The sequence below is a fragment of the Montipora foliosa genome, chromosome 11, assembly GCF_036669935.1.
Source record: "Montipora foliosa isolate CH-2021 chromosome 11, ASM3666993v2, whole genome shotgun sequence".
Classification (NCBI taxonomy): Eukaryota; Metazoa; Cnidaria; class Anthozoa; order Scleractinia; family Acroporidae; genus Montipora; species Montipora foliosa.
In genome coordinates, this window is record NC_090879.1 from 42,199,331 (window position 1) to 42,226,399 (window position 27,069).

Consider the following 27,069-nt stretch of genomic DNA (forward strand, 5'->3'; position numbering starts at 1 on the left):
GATTTTAGCGGTTTTAAAATTAATTTTTCAGATTTTTTTTCGAGAAAATATACTTCACAGGCCACCGATTCAAGATTTGTAAAAAAAAATTTTTGCGAGACGCCAAATTTTACCTTTACCGAGACCTTAAGTAAAAGCGGAGATCATATGTTTCGGTTCCAGCAAGAGCTATTTTCCATCGTGCAAATCTCGGCTTGAGGATACAACAAGCAAATCCAATTTGCCCAGTCAAACATTTGCTTGAAATACTTCACTCAGTTCTGAGTTGGTTCCTTTCATGTATACAGAAACATTGTCATTGTTTTTGGAATCTTCACCGGTTGTTGCATCTGTAGAGGGGAGTACAAACACACAAGTTTCGTTTAAAAATTTAACATACCATGACCAGATTCAAGTTAAAGGCCTCGCATGCATGCTCGTCAAACTCGCAACAAAATTTAGAGTGAACGTTAAATGTTAAAGAACATAATATGAAATTTTTCATATCCTGATTTGAAATACATTAGAGATGAAGATCATTGCAGCTAAGAAGCTACTCACGGTGTACTTAAGCAACCGTGAAGAGTGCGGATTAACCAGGCTTGAATGAACGGGGCTGGAGCCCATAACAGTGCGATTGCACGGCACTTGTTCTACCAATTGAGCTATCAAGCCAACAGTGATCAAATTCTACAATCATTTTATTTTTTGTTACCTTGAAAACGTGTTCAAAGACTAGCCGATCAAAACAAGCGGATTACAATTTAGTGAATGGTTTTTCAGTGGTCATGGATTCGTGCCCCGTTCAAGCTTGCAGTTTTTCAGGCTTTTTTAAATAATAATAATAATAATAATAATAATAATAATAATAATAAATAAATAAATAAATAAATACTAATAATCTTTGATGTACATGGATAGATGTAAAGAAAGCCTTAGACTCGATCAACCATGAGTAGTTAGCACTAAGCGTAACTAAGCTTAGAACAGTGCACAACATAGCCAACTTCATCGAGAACACAATGGGAAAATGGTCCATCACATTAGCGGTCCCGATCAAGGACAAGAAGGAGAGAATACACCCAATCTAACTACAACAAGGACTTCTGTGACTCGTTTTGCGTCAAGCTGTTCACACTCTGTCTAAACCTAATAGCTTGGTGGTTGAGAAGCACCCAAGGATACACGTGCTCATACAACAAGCAAGAGAAATTAACACACTTACTCTATGTAAATAACTTAAAGACGTATCACAAGTCACCACAAATGGCGCTCCTTGTAACAAAGGCAACGAAGAGTATGTCACGGTTTCAAGACATCGGACTGTTTTGGGGATGACACAAATATGGTATGGTTAACGTCGTGCAGGGCAAGATAAGGACTAGTGATGAAAATGTACAAACATCTGACCCAGAAGAACTATCAGCAAAGTAAAGCACAATTGAAGACTACAGACACCAAATGCAGAATGTGGGGCAACGCTACAGAGTCAACAACTCATGTGATGTGTGCTCGCACAAAGTCTCTGTAAAGCAAGACATGACATCGTTAAGACCTATCTATTACTGCCTACTAGAAAAGTACAATTTTCAGGAGAGCGAGAATGAAAAACCATGGCATCAACAAAGGCCACCCTCTGCAGTAAGGGAGAATGAAAACGCGAAACTTATTGGGATGTACCCTTCCAACTTCAGAATGCATCCGAAATGGGGCAATGGCAGTCTTCGACAAACAGAGGCTACCATAAAGAGCGAAGGAAAGGACTAAGCTCAATAACGAACACCGAAAAAGAGCTGTCCTTCCTTACCGAACGCTGTCAGAGATGGATTATCTGCCAGAACGCAAATAAAGTTAAGACGTTCTATGAATATGTATAAACTGTTTGAATGTAAAGAAAATTATGAAGTGTAACTTAACTAGCCCAGACCCATGTCCGCAAGTTATGTAAATGATTCATCAAAACAAAAATGAAATCTTCCATAATAATAATATTAATAATAATAATAATAATGATGATGATGATGATGATGATGATGATGATAATAATAATGATAATAATAACAACAACATAACAACTTCATCCATTTTAATTCAATGAAAGGAAAGGATACCAGAGGTTATCCGCCCGCGGCAGGATATAATTGACTGAGAGTCGACTTTTGTGGGCGGGAAGGCGGAGTACCCGGAGAAATTCCCTCAGAGTCAGATTGAGATCGACTGAGACTCAGCCCACAGGTTTGAACCCGGGTCATAGATGTGGGAAGTACGGTTGATAACCGCTAAACCAACCTGACTCTCTTCGCAACCATGCACTTACGTTGCTGCGACAATCTCAAATTCCATGTGAAATTTGAAGTGTAAATAACGCAAAGGAAAAGCCTCATTTGCAGGTTTTTAGCGCAAATTTTTTATGAGATACTGGGAAACGAACTTCATTTTATCCATTGCATGGGTGCAGAAAGTCTCTTATGCCAAAGTATTACAGTACAATCGCCAAACATTCACAGACCTTATTGGCAAGATTTTTATCAGATGAGAAACTTTCGTTTCAATAGATGACTTGCCTCGCTCTTTGAAAGTCATTGTTTCTGCTATTTAGTGTTTTGGTGTCAGGTTAGATAGCAAGCCAATCACATTCTACCTTATGATATCTTACGACGGCAGCGACATGGCAGGAAATAAAGAGACAAGTACTAAATATCTCTTTTAAACGACTATTCAGTAAGGGACTGAAAGCTAGAATGTTAAGGTTTGCGTTCATTTCAGGCATAGGAAAAAAAAAATGAAAGGTTTGTAGAAATACTAGAACTTTACAAATTGCAAAAATCACCAAAAATCTTTGAGGTAGAATTTAAAAAAGGCGAAGGTACAGTTTCGACATAATCTAGCAACGGGCTGCGTGTGGCTTAATCATAAGCTGGAGGTCGCACATGGAAGAAGAAAACTACCAAAGAAGACACCTTAACCAATGTAGCCATAGACAGAAAATCATACTCAATAACAGAATAAGAAAAATACCTGGATTAACGGTCTCGAGTTCGATTTCGGTGGGCAAAGAGTCGGTCTTGTTTTCGGGGGAGTTATATATCCGTGCTCTGCATCTGTGGTACATTCCTTCAGCAAACACAGATTTAAGTTGAACCCAAAGATTCGCGTTTTGCCTTTTGAGAACGAAGGCGGATAAGATAATTGTAGATAGAATGCCAATACATGCCTGCAAACAATCAATAACTCAGTCAGTAAGTCCGTCATGGAAATGCCGTTGGTAAAACTAAATTTGATTTGTTAGAGTGATTTGCTCTGACAGAGGGCGATAGCTCGAACTTTTAGCTTTTAAAAATTTTGACCACGCAGATTTCTTTAATCAACACGTTAGATACAAGCAAATTTCCGTTAATCAACCACCGATACAGCTCCCAAGTTTCTTTAGAAAATAACTCTGTCCGTCACATTGTCGACAAGAGCTATTTATGCCACAATCCTAAAGAAAAATATGAGCCGCCGACAGCAGAAAGTAATATTTTGAGACATGGCTTTTCTAAAAGTAATTTTCTTAAACGTTCTAATGCTTACCGTTTAAAATCACCAAAGAAGTAAAGCTTCAAACGGTTCAGTAAAAAATTTTACAGAACATATTACCCACTCAAGCGAGCTTATACCGAGAGAGCATATAAAACAGCGATTGCTGCTCCCGTTGAAAAAGCGAGAAGCAAACATCTGACCACCTTTTAGTCTCTTGCAACAAAACTGCCTCCTACTGGAATCAGTTTCAAACTTGGTGGTATGAAAAAACACGAGAACAGATCTTCTTAAATTCAAGCAAAACCTTATACGTTTGCAATTGCCTCGTTAGGTCCACTAAAGGGCAGGCACTAAATTACTGTATTCTTGCTACAAAATATTATAGCCTTTTGCGCTGGTGGGCGGAAGGGTGAGCTTTGTTTCCGGACTTTCCTTTTGCGGCTGCATGAAAGACTCCTCATGTTAAAAGAGATTGCTACTACTAAAATTCACAACCAATGTTCTCTCGAAAGTGGGCTTTTCTTCTCTAAGGAGTTTCCTTTTTTCTTCAAGTTCTTTTTTCTTTCTTTTTTCTCTTTCTCTTCCAGAAGCATTGTAATAGTCACTAAAACGCACTTTTTGCAAAAATTAATCATGTTAATTGTTTCATACATATTGAAAGAGAAATGAATTTAAAAATGAACATTTAGGTGTTCTACGCTCTGAATGTTAATCAAAGAACGTGGTAACCTAAGTTGCGAAAAGAAAACAAATATATATTTTTGTTAGGTGCGGTTATACTAGACGTCTTACCCAAAGTTCCACTTGGCGAAATGGCTTGGATTGGGCTCACTCTAGGTTTTGATCGATTTCACGCTTTGCGGTCACACGCTGATAAAATGGAGCTTCAGCAAGCGAAGTTTTTGAGACGCGGACGTCAACCGAAAGTGAACTGAGCATTTCGTATGTCAGGACAGTAGTGTATCCCAGACTTTTAAAGTAATCATCTCTTAGCAACATGTGTTTATTGTTAAGAAGAGTTCAAAGGGAAAACAGATCACGGGAACAGTAAACGTTTACCCGTGATTTCTAGTGTTTAATACATTTCACTTTCACGGGCCTGGATTGGCTGAGCCAGTTTGGGGTTCTTATTAACCCAGGGGACTTGCCTCTGGGATTGCTATGGTTATTTCCTTTGTTTCTTTTTTAACGTATCCCGAAGGCAATTTCAATTTCAACCAGGGAAGATCGGTCACACATGAAAATTTGCTTCCCCTTGGGCAAGAACTTTTTGTCCACGGGTAAAATGGCTAGCATGACCGCAGGTATTATCAGTGAAACTTTTCCGTCGATGCCGTTGCGTGATATTAGACTAAAGTCCTACTCTTGCTTTTGTTGGTTTTTCGTAATCAGCTAAGGACTTCTCATCTCGGCAGATTTTTTGAAAGACTGACAAAGGCTCCCTCGCTCGGCAAAGAAAAGCCCCGGAAGTGAGTTTGGAAGGCTCAGTGTATTTTGCTTCGGAATAGGTAAGTCATCAGCCTCCTCCATTATGCATGCTAGATTATGAAGCATGCTCGCACTTACTAAACTTGATTTGGTGGATTGACCAGCTATAGTATAAGACTATTTGATCAACCAACATGTTTCTTACCAGTACAATGACAGAAGAAGGGTTGAGAGAACCTGGGGGCAAACCGTGAACACGAATAAGGAAACGGATTGTGAAATGGCAGTTGGAAGTATCAGCACCTACCACCCTGAAAAAAAAAGTATATGTTCGCTTAAGAAAAGCATTAGAAGCAAGGTGAACGCACCAAACAACAACCGGTGTGGCCAACACGCATGAGTCATCATACGCATGCTTTTCACTTAAATTTTTGTGACACACCGATCTTCTTGTATTAGCGATTCACCTTTAATTTCTATATGCTTGCCGTGGGGCCGTGGGAGAACGGCTGTGCTGTTCCCAACCCGGCTTACCGCATTTGTTATGTAAAGCTGCCACTTGAAGGGGAGCCTAAAACATCCACATGGCAAGTGGGCTATGCTATGCTGAAGAGGCCTAACAAGGCCGTAACCGCTGTCCGCGGCTGCCAATTAACCGGGTGAAATAGAAACGCTGTTGCAACGTTTGTTTAACAAGTCGTAACACTGTCATTCAACAGGTTGCAACATTTGTTGAGCAACAAATGTTGCACGATGTTGAACCGTGTGTCAACAGCTTAATATGACTTCAGTTGTTTCAACTTCTTCGTAGACTGCGAGTAATCTGTCTTTTGCTCTAAAATCGTTGAAACGAACACGTCGTAACGCCTGGGTTGAACTTTCAAATTGGCTGTATCTGCGAGTCGCAAATACTGCGGGCGTTAACCAACGCCCGCGGTATTTGCAACCCGCAGCTCAGCCATTTTGAAAGTTCAACCTACCCGTCCGTTGTTCGACGAGACCAAAAAATTCAGGTACAACAAACGGACATTTTTCTTTTTTTACTGAATTTATTATAGTTAACGAAAAAGGTGCTGACCTCAGTTTTCTTCTCCTTACCAATTTGAAAATTCAAGGTTGAAGTAGTATTCAGCGTTCCCAGGAAAGTTGGGGCCGACATCAGCACATGGACTCTGCGTCCCACACAACCAACTGTGGACAATAACGGATATTTGAGAATTAAATATGAGAATTCGTGTTCACTCGCTCTCCTGGCAATTAGACTCTGCAGACGATTTTCCCCCTCTCCTTACATTGATAGCTCAAATGCTAAGAATATCAACCCATACGCTAAAACAATTGCCAACATTTGCTTTTAGATCTAAATACCAGAATCAGTTCTGAATACCTATAAGAAAAGATCAGACGTTTGTGCTTTAAACCAGATCATCTCAAGATTGGGATAAATAACTGTGTTCTGGGCTAGTATCATCATCCGTGGGGGTTGTCTCGGCAAAAGTGTCTTATGCACGTACAGAGGTTCGCGGCTTCTGAGCCACGCTTAAAGCTCTTTTTTTTCTGAAGAGCATACGTCTAGTTTCCACTGGTCGCGTGCATAAATCGTTGCTGTGAAGTCAGCGAATGGTTACTGTTTTAGTTTGCTCCAGTTGGCCCGGAGTCAAACACTGCCATACGATAGGATACGGTACAATAACTTTATATAGAGAGGCAGACGCAATTAACCTCTTAGAGTTTTCTAACTTGCGGCCCTCTAACTATACCACACTCTGAATAGTGTCTGGCTTCTATCACGTCTCAAACGGTTATGAACACCAATGCACACTCCCGCACAGTAGTCAGTAGTCAAGGCAACAAAAGTGGCGGGAAAAGTTGCATTGATGTCCATCGATTCTATAACAAAAACAAACGAAGTTTAAAAAATAACAGACTTGTTCTAAATGACTTCCTGACCTGATACCGTTTGTACTGCTGGTGAAGACAGGAATGTTTCCCAAGGTCTTGATTTTTGAAGCCCAAATGAGGGACGCCATGGAACTGAAAAGCCGACCGCAAAATAAGGTAGGCATCAATGAAATGCAACTGCTTGTCAAAAAATTTGGTTTTATCAACGGAGTTGATAATGTAAATTGAACACCGTACAGAGATTCCAAAAGCTGACGTTTCGAGCCTTAGCCCTTCGTCAGAGCGAATCGAGGAATTATGGGAATATCGGGACCTAAGCGATCTGTTAAGATCATCGATCGTTTCTCATGTCATTTATTGCATAACCTGTACGTTATGTAATATATTATTCATTGGGCTAGACAGGTAGGCGACCAGGCGACCGATTCCGCTGGTACCATAACATTGCTGTTAAGTGATAAAGTGTTGTAGTGTCAATCCTTCTAATAACAACGTTTCTTTCAAGTGTTGAAACTGGTTTGAGCCACCTTAATGAATCGTTCAGTTAATCGTAAAACCTCAGATAACGTCTCCTTTAATGGCGCAACGACACTTTCCACCGAAATTGAAAACGGAATCAGTGATTCTGAAGGTATCATTTCAGTAAGCTGTTACAATCTCTTGTAATAGCTCATTCGTTTTTTCACAAACTTTGAATATTGTGTCAAAACAGTAGGAAAACACTTTTTAATAGCGCAGCTCCGCACGCGAAGGCGCGCGCGCTCCTTGAGTGACAGATGTAGAGCAGTTGAAGTTGCTTTTAATGAAGACTGATGCAATTGAGTGAAAATTACCAACATAAACAAGTGGTTCCATTTGATCACAGTCCTATGATTTGTCAGTATTTCTCTGTTGACTGAAACTATAACGTTTTCTTAACATTACATTCCAAACTTTATTCATTGGGATGAAAAAACGATTTATCAATAAATTTGATCTTTCTGCTTAAAACCTAATGTAACGTTTCGATTAAAAAAAAAAAAAAATTGAATTTCTAATGAGAAAACAAAAACACAAATTCCCTGATTTTTTGTCTTTGTTCCGTTCTGCATTAGCAGGACAAACATGCACTACTTGCTATTGCTGCGTCACTCACCAGACGTTAAATAAATGTTGTACACAACAACGTCAATCGACTGAATCATCTTTGTCGGATCCCTTGTATAACAATGTACTCAGAAAGGGAAGTACGAACAGCGAATATGAAAAGGAAGAAGGCTTAGCTAGCCTACTGATCAATGGAGTAAGGCTCGATATCTTTTATAAACTATATTAGCTGAAGTGTGAAGCTTCCTTTTCTACAAAATAACCCAGATAAAGAATCTGGTCTGTATGAAGACGTTTATGACAATTTTACTTTAAGATGTGTGTGGCCTTAGACCCATAATATAACCTTTTAGATGGAAAACATAAAAATGGAACAGAGGAAATTAGCGGCTTTTTGATGCAATATCGGTATTTTCTGATAATCCAAACGAATATAAATCTGAGACTTTCAAAGCAATGTTGAATTGTTATTGTAAAACACTCAAAATCAGTATATAAGATAAATGGAGCCTCAATTCGTTATTTTAAGGAAGAAAGAATATATCATTTGTTGGACTGAAATTTGACTCTAAGCTCATCGTGTTCTTTGCAAAATTCATTGAGTTCACTCAATAATTTTCCTTTGCCAAAAAGACTGAAGACATATTCTTTGAAATTTGAGAGGATGAAAGTCAGCCATTATAAACCATTTTACTTTGGTGTTTTTTTCATTTTCAGTCAAACGTTTAACAAAAGTTGTTTTAAGTCGTTCAAAGTAATTGAGAGGTTCATCCTTGTCTTTGAATCCTGTACTAACGGTACAATGACTGGCAAATCCTTCACGGCTAATCCTCTTTGAATAAAGTAATCAGGATTGCATTATTCATACAATTCATTGATTTTTCCTTAAAATTAGTTAATTCTTCATATGCTTTTTTAGCAACAATCGTTGGAATGGAATCAAGAAACTTCTTTTAGCTTATTTTCCTCAATTTGACATAATATTCCCGGATTTTTGACCTGGTAAAAAGGACAAAAAAAGTAGACACCAATATTACTAATATTTGAATTAACTAGATTTGACAAGATTTGACTGGAAATTTAACTGAAAGAAAATAAATTTATTAAGCTTTTGCCTTCTTACCGCGCGGGCGTAATTGAAATTATTAAGTAAAAAGCACTAGGATTGGTAGTTATCTAACCACTCAGTGTCAGCTATGAAGTGGATCTTGCCGAGAAGCATGACTTTCAATGTCACAAGCGTTTTAATACTATCCTAGACCCATCTCTACGCAGGCCTTGTCCACCTCTTTCTTGCATGAGCCTTGTTATACAAGTACTTTCTTCCTGCCAAAGCCACGAAAGTTCGGACTTACCTCTCGAGATGCACCTGACATTCCAGATTCTCGAAACGACCGGAAATTTTCAATCTATTCATACGCACTCCAAACCCGTTTCTGCTTTATTCATTTATTTATTTATTTATTGTAATATCCTTGGCTCAAGACTCATCAACAATATTAGCTTGGGGTACTAACCGGACAATAATGTCCAATTCGCCCCATGAAACATGATTTTCGTAACTTCAAAACTGGCCTTTCGGTCGAACGAAAAGAGTTCCAGGCTTCCTGTTTGACAATATACCATTTTACAGTTCTGTGCTCAGTTACCAGGCCTTTGATTAAAAGCGAGGCTGGAGTTGACCTTGTTTTGATACAAACCTTAATGATTCTCTTACGTAAATAGAAATTCGTAAGCACTACAACGACATGATTTACATAAGAAAAGCAATAGTTTGTATCGAAACAAGGACAACTCCAGCCTCGCTTTTATTCAAAGGACTGGTAACTGAGCACAGAACTGTAAAAGGGTCTATTATCAATTAGTATCACCCAACTAATGGACTAATGCAAATGCTGCATTTTGATTGGCTACGCTACTTGAGGACTCTTAATAACAGTCCTCGAGTAGCGAAAAGCGTGACGTTTTCTTTCGTTTTATTCCCAAGTAAATATATTTTCAACTTGCATTTGCTAACTTTGTCATTGCCTTTTCTGTCCGACTAGTTGGGTGATACTAAAACAATTAGACCCTTCGCCCTCAAGGGCCACGGGTCAATAGCCCATTCGGCTTCGCCTCATGGGCTATTAACCCGTAGCCCGCAAGGGCTACGGGTCTAGTTGTTAAATATCTTTCCTTGCATTGGTTTCCGGTTACCCTTTGATGACTTTTGAAAAAGGAAGTGGTTACACGTACCTCGTAGTTTGGTAGTTGTATTTTATTTGCTCCTCTTCAGTGTAATCAGTTATTGACTGATAGCTCGGTCCACCACCTACTATCTTAAGTGTGTACTTTCCATTAAAGCGGCTTATCTTTCCCGTGGCAAGGTCCAACAATCTAAACACTGGAAGAAAATCTGTCGAAAAAGTGACAGTGACTGGTAATGCATGTACGTTTTAACCAATTACAATTTCCATTGAGTGTTTTGAGAAACAAAGCCAAAGTAATTGGCTACGCCAACTATAAACACTCCAGTTTAATTAATTTGGCGTCAAAAATGACGTTGTTAAGTAGCTACGGGTTTTTGAGGATTTCCGTAAGATTACACTAGGTTGAAATCCTCTTCTGACTGCTGCCTGGATAGGTATTCTGTGATCCCGAATCCAACTCTACCCGTTTTGTAAGAGATTTTTCTTACGGCTAAATGCACTACTTCCAATACATGTATTTACATTTCTCCCTCCCCTACCGGTTATCTCGGTATTAAGGAACTTACGGTGAGAATCCCCTTAAGTTATGGGCTTTAAGTGAAGGCCCATAGCAGTTTCACGAAAGATTTACTTTAGTTTGCGGATAAAGACGGAGCATTAATGATTCTTAAGAACTTTTTCCCTTTTAAGAACTCCATCTATCTAGGTAAACCGTCACCGTCTCTAGCAACGACAAACTTCAACAACAAAGAAATTTCAGCGTTAGCCAGATGGCCATAATGGTTTTCTGTAGGTAAAATTAATACTGACTTTTTTTCAGGATAACCTTGCAGACTAAAAATGTTCCTGGGCCTCATAACAACTACACAAATAACGAGAATTTTCTTCCCTTGTAAGCTACATGGCAGACAAAACAGTATCAAAACAGGAACCAAATAAAGTCACCTCTGTAAAAGTAGAAACAAGGTACGCCATGAACAGCTGAACAGAAATGCTTTTTTCCTGTTGCGGTCTTTGAGGCTTCGGAATCAAAAACAATCTTAAGACCCGAGGGACATCCAAGTAAAACATTCATGACGTAAGAGCCCTGACAGAAGAAAAAGAATTAATACCAATGGTAAAAAGGAAGAAATAAATCAAGCAAACACACCGAGCATAGCCAGGAATTTAATGGCCAGGAAAAACTGCAGCACAACACAATCCTTGCGGCAATCCGGGGCCGCTGGATTGCCAGGATTTTGCATGAACCACTTGGCCAAGCAAGCTACCCGCTCTAAAGGAAAAAGTGCACCTTCACTTAATTACTTTTCATCGGCTTAAAAAGAACGAACGAATGAACGAACAAACCATCGAACCAAACCGAACAAACTCTTAAAACAGGTCACTCTGATTGGTTGCTCCATAAAGTTAAACAAATCACTGCTTCATACCTCGAGGAAACCTGCACTGCCATAACTCTTGCTACAGGATAAACCGGATTTCCAAACCTGTGGGAAATTTTCAATCTTGAATTATACAATGTATATTCTGGCACCAAATTTAAAGCTGACAAACCAACTTCTCGTCTATGTCGATGAGATTTTCTCCTCCCCAGGTCTGTAGTGATCTGGGAGCAGAGGATGTCAGTGAGATCAGAATGGCCATGCAGAACCGATTCCAGTGGAGGAAGCTTTCAAGATTCGCTCAAGCGGAAACTCAAAGTAATTGAATTGGTTTTTCGGTATACCAAACTCGTCTCTCACTTAACATCGCCTTTGAAGTATCCCTATATTTCAAACACGATGTTTAACAAGTTGGTTTCATGCACGGATCGATCTCTGAGAAATCACTTATCACGGACAAAATAATTCTATAACAGGCTTGAAAATCATTTCTTTAAAAAAATGAGTTTTGATTTAACAATACAGCGATGCAAAGAAAACCCGTCCTTGATTGAGATTAAAATCTTGATTGAGATTGAAATTGATTGATTGATCGATTGAAATCCGTTCATCATGCTAAAGATGGAGGTAAATAGCTTCACAAAATAAAGCCACAGAAGGTAGCGGTTTACCTGAATGCGTAAGGACGCAGGGGTGAGGCTTTCGCCCGAATAGGACTGTGGCAGTCTGAGCCCGCTGTCTCGTACGGTCACCTAACGAAATGATGTATAGCAGAACAGCATGCATGTAAAAACAACATAAAACCCAACTCGTACTTTAGACAGCAAAAATTGAAATTCTAAGTCAGAAAGGGGAATAGCTATTATGTTCAACATCCATCATAATTAAAAAATGTGCACGAAAACACCTCATGTGAATTTTTTGCTTCAGCAGCACTTTAATGCCTCTGCTCACCAATGATTTTCATGGTCAATCAACAAATTTATCCATGCTTTTTCGTCACAAAGATTCGTCAGAACAATTGCCTTTGTCGCCATTTAGATTAGTCTTGCTACCCTTCATCTTCCAACTGGCTCTGCTGAAGAGGTAACGGCCAGTGAAATAACTCTGCCCAATTCCCTTTCATTGAGTGAATATAGTTACAGCTATACGCTTGGGGACTTGTGTAATCGATTGGTAAATTAAAAGAACAGAATAAGTGATTTATGTTAGAACAAAAATGAACGGTAGAATAGATGGTTAGAAAAAACAATTATACAAAAAATCAGAAGTACCGCTATGTACATGTACGATAGTAGCATTATAATTGTGACAACGACTGAAGGTAACCACAGGAGTTTTTCAACGCACAAAACTGGGACCACGCATGGCTTTCTCTGACAAGAATCTATGACCTTTCGACACCTCACCCATCGTTATCATTGCGAGAGAGGATCACACAACTCCTTGATTGCCATACACTAAATAAAATTCTCTCTTTCGATTTGCAAGGAAAGTTCCATGCATGTTTATAAATTACGTTCAGTTGTGGCATTTATCTTACTAAGCTATGTAAAAGAGTTTGAGCGAAGATTCGCTATTCCCCCATCCCATAATGCAGTTCGTTTTTTTTGGAGTAGGAGGGGGGTCTTTGCATAAAAAACAATACGAGGTATTTACTCTTGCTTCAGTGCACTGGATATCCATTGTTTTACGCAAATACCCCCTCCCCCAAAATAATTTTATTATGGGATTGGCGAAAATAGCGAGTACTTCTGTGGTATTATCGTTACTCACTCGCCGTTCTCTGTAAAAAGAGCAAACTACTGTCGGTCATTTTTGTTTTGATTTTACTGCTCTTGGTGGTGCACTTCACGGTTATCATGGCAGCACTGTGCAAAGTGCAATTTCAGATTAATTATTGTACTGCTCTCGTTCAATCAGATTCAAATTAATTAGTTGAGTAGATCATGAGGGATACCATTGCTTTTCCTAGTTACCGCACATTGGGCATCTCACCTCGTATTTGACAGCCTTTCTCGCAGTGAGATCTTTTCTGTTTGATGTGACATTCAAAACTCTGGCATCTGACACTTGAAACGAAGCCTGAAGATGAGGAAGGCTCCAAGAATGCGCTCTGGTTTCTGGATATAGGCAGTGCAAGACAAATAAGTCTAATTTAGTTTTCAAACCCCATGGATTAACAAAAATGGCAACCAACAACTGTACGTACTCACCATCCTTAAAATCCTGGTCGAGATGAAGATAAAACGTAAAAGAATACGAGTCCGATCTCCCAAGGGAAATTAATTTGGGTAGGTAATTCCTCATTGCTTTTCTGTTATCCTTACTGAAACCAGCGCATTCAGGGTTAACCGTTTGGTACACCTTAGTGAAATACTCATGAAGATCAACCGTTTTATGAATGAAACCGCTACCCAACCTAAGAGAAGGTTCAAATTTGTAAAAGCAGTTCCTGGTGTAAAGCACATCGTGAATTGCTTCAAAGTCGATGCGTGCAAACGGGCAACGTCTCGGTAAGTCTTTCAATTGAAAGGGTCTTATAAATTGTTCCTTTATAAAACAAGACGTTGCATTTGTTCTTGCTTTTTTATACGCTTTTATGCCTTCTTCCTGTGCCTGGGCAAAAATTTGCTGTGAGATGATTCTGCCAACTGGAAGTTCTTCTCGGGAAATGCATTTGTTCTCGCCGCCAAGATCTCCCACAATGACGATCTGTCAATAAAGACACAAAGGGATGAGTTAGTACGTAACAAAGACGACAACAATAAAAATAATCAGAATCAAAATCACTCCCTTGGACTCTTATTGGTTGGTTTTGGCTGATCAGCTTTTTCAACTACCTGCGAACTTGGATTTTTTTTTTTGGTTGATACTTTTTTAACTTGGTTGATATATGATCCGATCCGAACTTGGTTGATGTATGATCGAAAACGATAGGACGATGGGTGGCCTCCGAAGATTGAAACAGCTTCAACCAAAATAGGTTTAGGTTGAAGTGGTTGCACCAAATGGAGATATCCGCACGAAATCAGTCAATATTCAAATTCATTTAACACTAACCTTCTGAAGCCCACCCCCAGAGTCAAAGAATATAGATACAGTAAATGCATCTCTGTTTTGGTGGAAGCCTGGTGAGAGCTTCTTTGGACCCACACTGCTTTTCAGCTTCTGTACTGTAGCAGACCCAACTTGGCCAACCCAAACCTGTGGAAAAAGGGTCTTGAAACTAGTAAGCTGCAGATAAAAGGCAAAAATGCAGAGCTATTTGATTGGTAGAGCCATCTATCTTTTGTACCAAGGCCAGCAAAGAGAGCAACCTCGTTCCCAGGGTCTCTCTTCTCTGCCTCCATTGTCGTTGAGAATGAGAGGCAGAGAAGAGAGACCCTGGGAACGAGGTTGCAAAGACAGGTGAATCCAATAAACTGATAATCTTCATCGCCACCAACCTCGTTCCCAGGGTCTAGGAACGAGGTTGCATCGCCACTTAAGTTGAGTTCAACAGAAAGGACTAAGTTTATGTTAAACGAATGGCACTTCTAATCTGGTTTATGGACCACGCAATATCCAGATGTGGAAAAGAGAACTTTTGAGTTTTAAGTTAAAGGAACTCTTTATTGTGTTGTGAACGTCCCCGCCAATTGGTCACAAATGCATAAAGTAAATAAAATGAACGACACAAGAACAGTCATAAATAATGAAGATTAAGGCAGAGGAAGACGGCAATGTATTGAAATCCCTCGAGGTGTCTGCGGGAAAACATCATTCGCGAGGTTGAATGATACCAGAGAAGCTGAATAAACCAGATACCTCCTAGCACTCCTAGGAAGCAGTAAAGTAAAACTTACTGTCAAGATCGAAGCAACGGGAAAAAAAGGAAAGCCTCAGCAAGAAAGAAAACAATTTAAAAGTCCACAAAACAAGCAGCTTCTCATAGATTGTTAAGTGAAGAACCTCACAAGAAGACGGGAGGATATTATGTTCATGCATGTATCAGACCTCGACGAGAAATCATCGTTGCTTTTCGAAAATCCTCAGCATATTGTGGCATTATTGGATGCGGACGGGCGGTTTCCATTGAGGAGGCAGTGTGGCCCAGTGGTTAGGGAGCTTTCTTTGAGATCCGGAGATCCCGGGTTCAAGACCCGCTCTGCCCACTCGTTGAATTTGATCCTGGTAATCCCTGGTTCAACTTCCAAGCTGCACTTGTAAATAGCCAACCGGTTTGCCTCCGGCCAGTTGGGATTCTTAACAGTTGTTGTTGTTGTGTTCTGTTGTTTCGTTGATTATGCTTCATTGGCCCTGAAAAGCCCCTATGGGGAGCGGTCAATTAAGTATGTTTGTATGTATGTATGTGTTCGCCACTTGTCGGTGCAAGCTAATTTCCCTTTCGTAAACAAGCGATGCCATTTTGACGGCGATGACATTCTTGGTAACCAAGCCTTTTTATTCGGTTAGGTTTCAATAAATTGTTAGGATTAGCTTCATTTAAATACTTAAAAATCGCAAAATTAAAGCTGTTGTTTCGCTAGTGTAGAGGTTAAGTGTTAAGTGACATACGTTGCTAATCTATTGTTACAATAGATTAACTATCTTTTTTCCTCACGAAAGGCAAAATTGCTTCGGCGCAGGTAGTTAAGAACATATTATACAACGTCCTTCTTGGTCGGCGTAAATTTTGGAGCAAAGTTATTGCTAAGCAGTCTTTTCATACCTGCTTTCTCGATGGAGCGGGTAGTGACAGCAGAACAACTCTGTACGTAACGACTGGATCTCTTAGGGAATAACACAGTGTTAACATCCGACTTTTCAAACTAAATATGGCTTACAGGTCCGACCAATAACATTTTTTGGAACAGTTCCTTCAGTAACTGTCTAGATAGATATAAATCGATTACAAGGGCACTGACTCAATATGAAAATGTCTGACAATTGTCACTTGAATCTTGTTTAATGGACTAGTCCCTACGAGTCTCCTATAGCTCAATATTAAAGCATCCGAACTGGTAATCGGAAGGTCGTAGGTTCGACTCTCGCAACGGAGCACTCGGAATTTTTCCGAGTATCTCCGAGTGACCATTCAAAAATGTCGTCTCGTCATTTCGTGCGGATAAGATTGCTTACAACCACAAAATCGTAAAACTAGTTTATCACAGGCTTGTACGAATTAAAAGCACACAACCATAAAATATGTCGGAAAAAAAAAGGAAAACGGAAATAGTTAATCAGTTCGAAAGAAGTACTTATTTATCTTTAACCATCATTCTTGTTAATTACCTCCTGGTGGTTTGTAAGGAAGGCAAATATACCATCAAAAGGGGACGAAGTGAAGACCACAATAGTAGAGTTTCTGGGAAAGCTTGTCAGCCAGTGAATCGAGAGTCCACCATCTGGGCTGGAAAAAATGGACAGGCAATTTTAACAGTAACAAGTGTTTTTTTTTTTTACAAACGCCGCTTTAATACAACACAGTTGGTGTATTTTCTGACAAGCCTCGATTACGTTTCTCTACATAGGTATAATGAGGGTCAGTACTATTAGCAATTCATTGTGTCGATTGAAATAGATCGTGTCTCGCAGTGAGAACCTATCAGCGCTTCGTTATTAACGTAATCGGATCTCACGAGTGAAGGGATGGATGACAGAGTGAATGACATAGAGAAGGACTAAATGAATCAGCGAATGAAAGAAATAAAAATAATAAATGTATGAACACTGTTAATAACGATTTTATAAGTACTATTCTTGAAAGGAATGAATGAAAATGAGAATAGAAAGAAAACTGGTTCTTTATTCCCTTTAAAGTACTCGAAAGAGATAATTATTGCGTACGCGAATTTTAAATACCTGTAAAGAAAATTGTTTCCCCAAAGAAATAAACTATCACTGACAAAAGCTGTAAACGACAAACCACTTAATGCCAACACCGAAGATTGTGGGTCTTGTTGACTGGAAGTATTTGATTCAAGTTGCATCCAGCTGTCAGGATCTTGGTAACAAGAGATAAAGGAATAAATAGCAATTATTTCCTGGAAAGGTAGTGTGGTCCAATAGTTTGATCCGCTGGGCCACTGGCTATATTTTGTGTTAAAAAATAGCAAAAGTAAAGCGTGCGCTCTGATTGGTCAATTACCCATTTACTATTTGCCTATGGGCGAATGACGCGTGCCCCGGAAAAAAAAATATATATATAATGCTTTTTCCTCAAACTACAATATTGACCGACCAGGCTATTGCCGAAAATGCTGAAATTTCTTTGCAGCTTTATGAAAAGATGTCATGCTTTCCTTCATTATCTGGCGTCAAATATAATCTGCAGAGGGAGAAAATGGTTTGAAAGTGATAGGGTGACCATGCAATGTTGTGGGAATGAAGCCCTGTGGGACGTAAAAGAACCCACACCATTCGCAAAGAGTAGGGCATGTAGTTCCCGGTGTTGTGGTCTGTCTTCTGTTGTGTATCATGGTTGGGAGGGCAAATGCTCGGAGATATTAGATACAAAGAGCTACTCTAAAGAAACTAAAGTTATGATGATGCTGATGATGATGTTTTCCTAAAATTTTTTCCTCCGACGGATCTCAACATCCAGTGGATGTTTTAAGATTCATGTTTCCAAATGAAATGTCCCAGTTGTTACTCTATCAAGGGTTTTCAGATTCCTGGAACCTATTCGGCGCCCAAATTTGGTTATCTGACTTCCCCGCCTCACTCCGAAATAAGTCATTTGATATCGCAGAAGAGGTTTCACAGGTCACTCCAATTCAAGACGCTTTTCTAGTTTCATCCACCATTTGTTTCATTTTTTCTCACCGTAACGGTTTGAGTCCAAACCGAATTTATGGTTTGTGGCCAAGGCTCAGACGATGCGCGTTGATGGCTAAAATGTGGGAACGCCTCACTTGGCGAGAAGGCTGATCCAAATATATACGGCCTTATAAAAGGATATTTTTTTTCCAAAAGTACTCTCAATCCGATCGGTTTTTTTGACAGCTAAATTGTCGGTGGTTTCTGTCCACCTTCATCAGAGCTACGACTATCTTTATTGTTCACGCTATAAGCTGTCGTTGTGTGGGCCCATTTCCATTAGTAGGGCTAACGCTCACATGGTTTGCATGGGTAGAATACTAGCACTTCACATTACCCTCTAATAGATAAGTCTATTGAGGAGTGTTGTCACAACAGCCTCTTTTTGTTGGACTGGATTGTGAGATGCAAGATATTTGTTGGTGCGAGTAGCCTTTCTGTGGACATCAATCTCTACCAAGCCATCGCTTACTACTGTAATCCTCGAGTCCAGAAAAGAAATGCTTTGGCCCTTTTCAGTCTGGCATGCGCGCTCTATTGTGAACTGGATGTTAACGTCAATCAGTAGAGTTCAAATGCTGGTGGAAAAGCTCTGCGTCCGTTTTCTTCAAACATTCGTTGGAGTCGTCCACAAACCTTTGCCACCAGCGAGGAGCAAATGTAGAGGTGGACAAGGCTCGTTCCTATATGTCGGACATGACAAGATCTGCGCTGACTGGTGACCCCATTGCGCAACAAAATACTTGCATGCGAATGGTGCATCCCCTCATAAGTGAAGTAGTAGCTGTTGCCCAATACGAATTCCGAAGACTATAACTTGCGTCTTAGTGAGAGTTGTTGTTTCTTTCCAAATGCCATCGGACTACCGGAACGCTGTGTGATGAACTATCGCAAGAGACTTTTGTTGGAGTCGTGGCATTCCACTTTGGACAGCGACACTGTAAACGAGAGGAAACCGCTTCCTCGCGCTTACATACCGTTAATTTAAAGTTGAATAACGACAGTTTTTAGCGTGAACAATAACGATCGTCGTAGCTTTGATGAAGGTGGACAAAAGCCACCGGAAATTTAGCTATCAAAACACAGATCGGATTAGAGCACTTTTGGAAAATGACTACTACCGCTCGCAATACTGAAAGAAATAGATGAGTTATACTCTCCAATGCAATGTACTCTTCGATTCAATGGCTAATAAAGTTACCTGTTTCAGACATTGTAATAGCCGTTGGAAAGTGAAATAGCAGTTTCCACCTTCCACCATTTGATAGAACTGTAAACAAAAAATACAATTGAGACTCCTGTGTTCACGTAAAGAGAGAGAATAAAACAACAAGTTTCGACACAAAAAAGCCCTGCTGAGCAGGAGGCGGACGCGTTCACTTCAGGATCAGTTAAATAACTCGCCTTTGAGCTCAGAGTGTACATGTTTTCAAGCAGTTTTCAATGTTGATCAAGAAAAATCCAAACTAGATCTAACCTGCCAGTCCCAGTAACTCTCCGAGACATTTTCATGAACAAGGCCCGATCCCAGTTGAAATAAAAACAGTTTAATTTACTAATAAAAGCAACATGCATCTCTCAGCCTTTCCTTTTGTCATTGAACGATAATTGGAACATATCACAGAGAAGGAAAGAGCACAGAAGTTTGTCTTTTATGGATCAAAAATCCAAAAGAATCTGAAAGCAGGTCCTGACTTTTGAACCAGATTGCTTCATTCTCTGTGTCAACTGTCTTCATAACTTGCGGAATGTGGCCTCAGACTAAGAATTACTGTTATTACTTCTTGTTCCTTCTTGGCCCCCTTAGCTCAGCTAGTGCAAAGCAGGCCTAGGTGTATTGGGATTCACTAGATACCTTCATACTGCAACAGATGAGATGTGTGTGTTTCAGCTGTACTTAGCTTGACGAGGACAACAAAATAGCCTGGGATAACGCCACTAACACTGCCTGATATCACTTGACAAAAATCACTTTGTAAACCTACAGAAAAGAAAACAATAGGGCCAAGTGGACTCGAAACTAGTTCTTACAGCCTGTCTGCGTAGGAAACCACAGTTATGATATACAAAAAAGGCAAATGGCGCATCATGATGCCACTGTGTGCTTCAACCCCTACAACAGAGTAAATACTCCAGCCAATAAGAGAATTCGCACTTATTATAAAAATTCGTAAGTTCATGCATCTCATTTCGGTAACAAATACAATAAATCACGTGCTGTGTTTAAACCCAAAGAGAAGGTGTGTTTTTTTTGTTGAGGAAAGGAAAGCCTCGTTTCTGGTAACTTTCTCGATCAATCAGACGTTAAATTGACAGACCCTATAAAAACTAGGTCGCAAAGCGCGGAAAAATGCGCAAGACCAAGTTATAATCGTTTTCGGCAAGAGAAAATGAGGGGACAGAGAAGGAGGCTCCCGGTCCAGCCCTTGGGATATGTCATGTCCACGAAAGTTATTTTTAGACGAGCGGAAGTCTTCCCAGACGTCCGCATGCAGGCCAACCTCGGTCCGATGTTCGAAAGAAAATATATATTCATAAGCCTTCCACGTGCGCCATCATTTTCTCTTTTCACTAAGAACCTGAGAGCAAAGAAAGACTGCATGCGGACGTCTCGGAAGACAGACTTCCCCTAGAACAAAGACTTCCGCTCGTCTAAAAATAACTTTCGTGGACATAACATATCCCGGCCAACGCCTTGAGCCTCCCTCTCTGTCCCCTCATTTTCTCTTGTTTTCGGTCTTTCTTGTGAACTCAACTCGCTCTAAGGATATCACGATCTGAGTGCACTCAAAATCCGTGGTCGGTCTATTGAGATTCTAGTTCTGGGAACCTCCTTGAAAGCATTACTTTCAGCAAACATTTGACCCCATCAAGAAGGGTAAATCTCCCACGAGACTGCATGTCAGAGTTTGTTCAAGACACTAAATAATCTGCAGGTAGTCAACAAGGTTTTTCCACGAACTTTTAGTTTGTTGTAACACGACCTTTTATCATTTTTTAGGGCTTGGTGCAGGTAGAAATGAGGTTTCAAATATTGATGCACTCACCTGTAAAGTGCTGTTGTAGCTTGAGGAACTGACAGGCGTTGAGACCGTCAAAATCCGTTTGTTCATGAAATTCGGATGGTTTACCTTTAAAAAATAGATATTGTAATTCAAGGACTTTATGGAAGAAAGTCTAATGGAATACCGTTTAGGCTTCAGCAAAATCCCGACAACAGATTTTAGTCATTTCTTGAGCAGTTTTGCATTATTGAAGCTCAATTGGATAGGTGTATTACTTGGCAAGACCACCCAAAATGGCTTTTGAAATGGCTTCGAACTCCCGAACGGAAAAATTGGGCCTGATCATATGGCGTGCATTATTGGAACGAAATGGTCTGTTACAGGGTAAAAAACTTCAAGGTCCTTGCTAACGAATGATGATACCTTTGACTAATGAGGCCGCGAAAACCTTCTCCTGATCTTGCTCCTCTCCAAATCCCAAAACAATGATAGAGTGAGCTGATGGCTGGGCCGGGCTTACCACGTGACGCATACACGCTTCCAATACGAGAGAATAACCTTCAGCTGTTAGAGATGATAATAAACAACGTTTAGCAACTCTGGCTCAAGCAGACTCTTGCTGTTACACTTAGATTTAATCTTAATCTCTAGCTCCATTAAACACAAACGGCCGGTAATTAACAAAACCGCATTCCCAGTCATTTTTATTTTCAGCTGTTCGAACAGAGACAAAGGTTATTTATTGTGAAAAAAAGTGCCGGGAAAGCAAGAGGAGAGAAGAAAATCATTTGTCCACTTGAAAAAACTCTTTCCTAGAAAGTTAAAGAGGCAAAATAATTTTGTAAACCGTGCTTTTAAAGTAAGAACTTGTTTAAATAACCGGTCTAAAGCTAGCAAGCGCTCAAAAATTAACTTTGCAACACTGAACCAATCATGATTGACGGGCTGGTAGGATCGCAAAGTGAGTGGAGGAGAGCGATTGATTTCTTTAGCAGCTGGCAAGTATCAGCTATATCCGCTAAGGCGACATTGTAATCACGCGAGGCTTAGTGGCTCAAAAATTAAAAGGGGGGGGGGGGGGGGGGGGGGGTTTGGGTGTCCTCGCATAGGGATTCTTCGCATTCAGATCTCGTTGTATATATTCCAAATGACACATTTGTTTTCAACTTCGTCACGGTTCGTAAATAGTCAACTTGTTGGTTACTTCTAATTGGCGCTTTTAATGCTATTTTGATTTGACTTGCTACTTTGTACACACCGCAAATAAGCTCGAAATTAAATTGTGCCTAAGTATGTGGTCGTTGCTTTAATTGAAACTGAGCTTTCTAGTTATATTAGGAGAGTACTTACACTCGGTGTTTGTTGCTGTCTTAGAGAAGTCGGCTTGAATTTCAAACAAACCAACCTGTTTTAAGTGAAATCATAAGGAATGAATGTGACTGGCATTCTGTGGGCCAAGATAAGACCTTTTCTTTTTTTCGTCCTTTTACCACAAGCTGAAAAGAAGACGAATATTGCGCCTCCTCCCCTGCCCCCCACCAATCACAATGTCAGTTATCCTCTGTATCTACACATGACAGAAACAACATCTGCGGAAAAATGTTTTCCTCGGACACCCTTCCGCTAATCAGAGGGATCAATTGCAGGTTTGTGACGTAGATTCGGCGAAAAAGTGTAGTGTTTTCTTTCTTTCAGATATCACCGAGAAAAACAAAGCGAAAACCAGCGGATTGTCATCGTTGACTTTGTAGAACCCGCGGACCCGCGCGACACATTGGGGAGCTTTAGCACGCGCGTTTTTGAGACCTGAAGTAACCTGTTTTCCCTTTCATCTTGTCTTCACACAACCACATTTACACTGCTAAGTATCTTTTCTCCATTAGAGCTGATTAGGATAAAAATCTGGGAGACAACACTGTCCTGGCTCGCGAAATGTTCTTTTCCGGTTGCCGTCCACATCTCAAAAACGCGCGTGCTTAATCTCCCTATTGTCCATCCAGGACCTAGATAAAACGACCTAGCTCCCCAGTGAGTTCTAGTAATGAGTTCAATGAGTAGAGCATCAGACCGGTGCTACGGAAGAGTCGTAGATTCGAATCCTGCCAAAGACTCTGATTTTTCAGTTGTCCTTTCACCCGTTGCTAGGTAACTCGTATCATATGTCTTAGTGGGCTTGGTGGGCTCAATCTTTTCCTTTACTTGGCGGGGAAAAGGAGAAGGACATCTGCAATTTCCCAAGGGATTTTCTTCCATATACGCATTGATGCGTGCGGGCTGCATATTATCAAGGAACTTGAGCCCACGCAAGATGACCGTCAGCAGCAGAGGGCTGGTGTTAGTGACGATTAGAGATTTTATGCGAGAGGTTGTGTTGAAGATGATCTTATAGCATGAGGTGGAGAAGGTATTCAATTTGACACCCATCTCCTTGGTGAACATCCAGGAAAGCGGATATTCCCGCGGCCACTTAATAACAACATCCGGCCTATTGTTTCGATTAAAGTAACTCCGCCTTTTTTTACCAGAAAGGTTGTGGGTGATGATCCGTGGAAATATTGACGGTGCTTGAATAGATTGGATTCACTTACATCAGTGTTGATAATTATTCTATCAGGCAATGACAGAGCGCCTTTGACCTCCACGGTGGAAAGAGACTGTTGAAAAACACACTTTTTTCTGGCCTCAGTTTCAAACTGAAAAAATAGAGAATAATTAATTTAAATTAGAGTGCAATTTCCTCAATTGCATCGCTAGCTATAAAATACAAAATACTGATTCGGACGCTCTACCAAAGAGCAAAAGGAGAATATTAATATGAGGAGAAAGGCTATTCATCAAGATTCATGCTTCTATACTTCCAATATACTGCTACACTGAAAATTCGAACGATGCCATTCTCGCTCTCGTTATTGAAGACGGAGATGCATGACGAAAGTTTAGCCTGATAAGTCAATAAAGAGATGATTCTATAGATGAGGATTCAGCAAAGCAAAATTTACAGCTTTTGTCCCACTACTGCGTTTGGAAGAGGCATGGATGTATTCCTTCAATAAAACCGTAAAACTGCATCGCATCGAAATACGTGTGGGAATCAATCTAACGACAAAAGTGGCGTTAGATAAGCCTCAAAGAGAGAAACATGCTAGTCTTTTTCAGTTGTAGATACTTTCTACTACACACTGTAAGTACAGCAAGAAAGGGACTAAACTAACTTGAATTTTAAAGAATTCCATCTTTTCAAATTCTGAGTTGGTGTAAATGATGTGCTCTGTCAGTTCAGGAGAGGCTATGATACAGACTGGAGCAAGGTTTAGAATACAGTTCACTGGCATGGTCTGATTGACTGGTAGCTGCAATTCTGAGACTTTCTTGCCCAACCAGCTCTGTAGTGTGTTGTTGATTGACTTGTGAAAACCATCTACGTGCACAATAAATCTAAGAAGATATCAAACAAGGTACAAACAAGGGCATGACAAACTCAAGAAGCATAAATTTAACATGGCAAAGGAGGAAGACTATAATACAACGAGAAAAACTCTTCAGGCAGAGTAGAAAAGAAAATGAAATCACCCCTCCTGATTTTAGCTGTTCTGTCTTCCATTTATTTGATGTTGTTGTAACGAGTCTCAAGTGCTTGTTGTTTTGCATACTAAAAGATTTTTTGAGATCTCAAAAAATTGACAACCTTTGCAGTGAAACAATATCAAAGCAAGTTATATTTATTGTGAATGGCACTGAAATAAGTCAATCTTACTGAAATGAAAGTTCAGTGTACCAGGTTAACAGTTGTTACCACAGTTTTTAACACAGTTCTTGAGTTGTGTTTCACAGTAACAATGTTTTTTTTTTAAGAGTGGCACTGTGACAGGTACAGTAGCCAGGGTTACATACTTTTATATTAATTACTGAGGACTACTAAATCAAACAAAATGTAAAAATATGGTACTGCTACCATGACTTGCACTTATCATTTCTATTTTATTCCCTATCATCCGGCCCATCCCATGACTTCAATGGCCCATACTTTTATGAAATAACCCATAACTTTTGAAAGTCAGGGGACATATAAGGCCCATTTATGTATTTTGCCTTCCCAATCCCTGGATACGTGAATTTCAATTAAGTTATTAGTGGGTAAAATTAAAATGTATTTTACCAGAGATGGTTGACAACTAATAGAGGTAGGTTTATTTGCAATAACTTAAAATAGGTGTGCTGTTCAAGATGCAATTACCGATACCACATTGAGGTGCTTAGTTTATAAACCGGTAATATCATGTTGCACACATTAAAAAAAACCAACTTTTGCTTGTATGATAGTTGTTTAATCACAAGTCTTAGCTCTATCCTCCAGTCTTTTTCTATCTTCTCATTTTCTCCTGACAAGGTGTATTTTTTGATAAGCTATGTTACCCTCCACTCCCAAGCCCCTCCCTTCAGTAACTACAAGATCTTCCATTACCGGTGAGAGTTTAAGTAAGGTCCAATGCCGCTGTCAACAACTTCACAGTGTACTGCTTTAGCCGTCTCAGAAATGTAGAGAGGAGCTACCCAGGCTGGGTTACAAAGCTCTAGGTAAATGGAGCAATTCTTCTCAATGCGACAACATTTGATTCCCTCCTCAAGCATGTAATTTGCTTGTGGCTGTGGACAAGATGGCCTCACACTACTACAAATGCACTTGCTTGACCTAAAGAAATAAAATGTTTAATTTTTCTTTTAGTAAATTATACTTGATCAAATTTTCTCGTCCAGGTGAGCATGATCCTAAGAACAAATCCCTGAGCTCTTACAGAAAAAAGATATATAAGTAAAATATTTAGCAAAAGAAACCTTGCATTTGAAAGGAAAGTAAGATTTTTACCAAGAATTTCCACTTGTTTTATTCCTGAGAATACATCCACAATCATGTTGATCTCCCATCTCAACAAGTGCTGACAAGATGACAATGGAAAACCTCCTATCTTTATCATAATTGGCTCCAAATGCCTCAGATTCAATGTTGACCATTGGGTTCACGCCTGTTAACACCAGCGACCTCTGCATTTCAGAGTTTATCTGAGAAAATGATTCAATGAATAATCAAAGCAAATTTAATTTACAAAAACGATTAAAGCGTTTAAATCACAAACTTAAACTCATAAAGGAATGGTGGTCACACAGTTTCCTATTAAATTAATTAACTAAAAAACCCGATGGATGTTTCCAGATGTAAATAAGTGCTCCAATTGATTTTAATGTCTCCAGTGTAACCAGCCTACGTCAAAGTCACACAGGACCATACAGCTCTTTGAAGCGATTTTTATCAAATCACTGGCTGATTTAAATAAGATTATGAATTAATTGATTTCAAAACGTTGAACGAATTGGTGTTACTGAAAAGAAACGGTCTTTGAATTCATCTGAAATAGGTCAACGTGAAAAAATAATAGACAAATGCAAGTGACACTTACAGAAAGAACTCTTCCATATTTGTTGCTACTTTAACTTTACTTACCATGTCATCACATTTTATCCTCATTCTTAAGAAATAATGGCCATTTGGAACAACGGTGGATGCCACCTTCGCCATTTTGTCTTTTTCAACCACATCTATAACCCACGTACAGTGTTCGTTTCTCTGAGAAAAGGTAAAGTATTCAAGTACAAGGCAAGCAAAGAACGCAAAGAACGCAAAGAACTTCCAGATCTTCATCTTGGCATGCTGATATACAACATTCTGCAGGTCAACGAACCGGAACTCTTCGAAGGCGAAGGTTTTCTTAGTTGTAA

At 39.7% G+C, this 27,069-nt stretch overlaps 1 protein-coding gene across 1 annotated transcript; it reads right to left on the reverse strand.

Moving 5' to 3' along the window:
- Positions 1-228: 228 nt before the first annotated feature.
- LOC137977140 (cation channel sperm-associated auxiliary subunit gamma 2-like) lies at positions 229-26,869 on the reverse strand. The gene is given in 26 exon segments (XM_068824415.1): positions 229-329; positions 1,787-1,810; positions 2,998-3,193; positions 5,135-5,240; positions 6,028-6,120; positions 6,880-6,963; positions 10,153-10,312; positions 11,052-11,193; positions 11,537-11,593; positions 12,160-12,240; positions 13,487-13,611; positions 13,705-14,203; positions 14,552-14,695; positions 16,766-16,883; positions 17,336-17,477; positions 19,494-19,562; positions 20,148-20,263; positions 21,184-21,213; positions 21,360-21,423; positions 21,721-21,861; positions 22,648-22,702; positions 23,886-23,990; positions 24,510-24,732; positions 25,760-25,987; positions 26,162-26,355; positions 26,795-26,869. Coding segments are annotated over 26 exon segments (3,372 nt in total).
- Between the last annotated feature and the right edge of the window lie 200 nt (positions 26,870-27,069).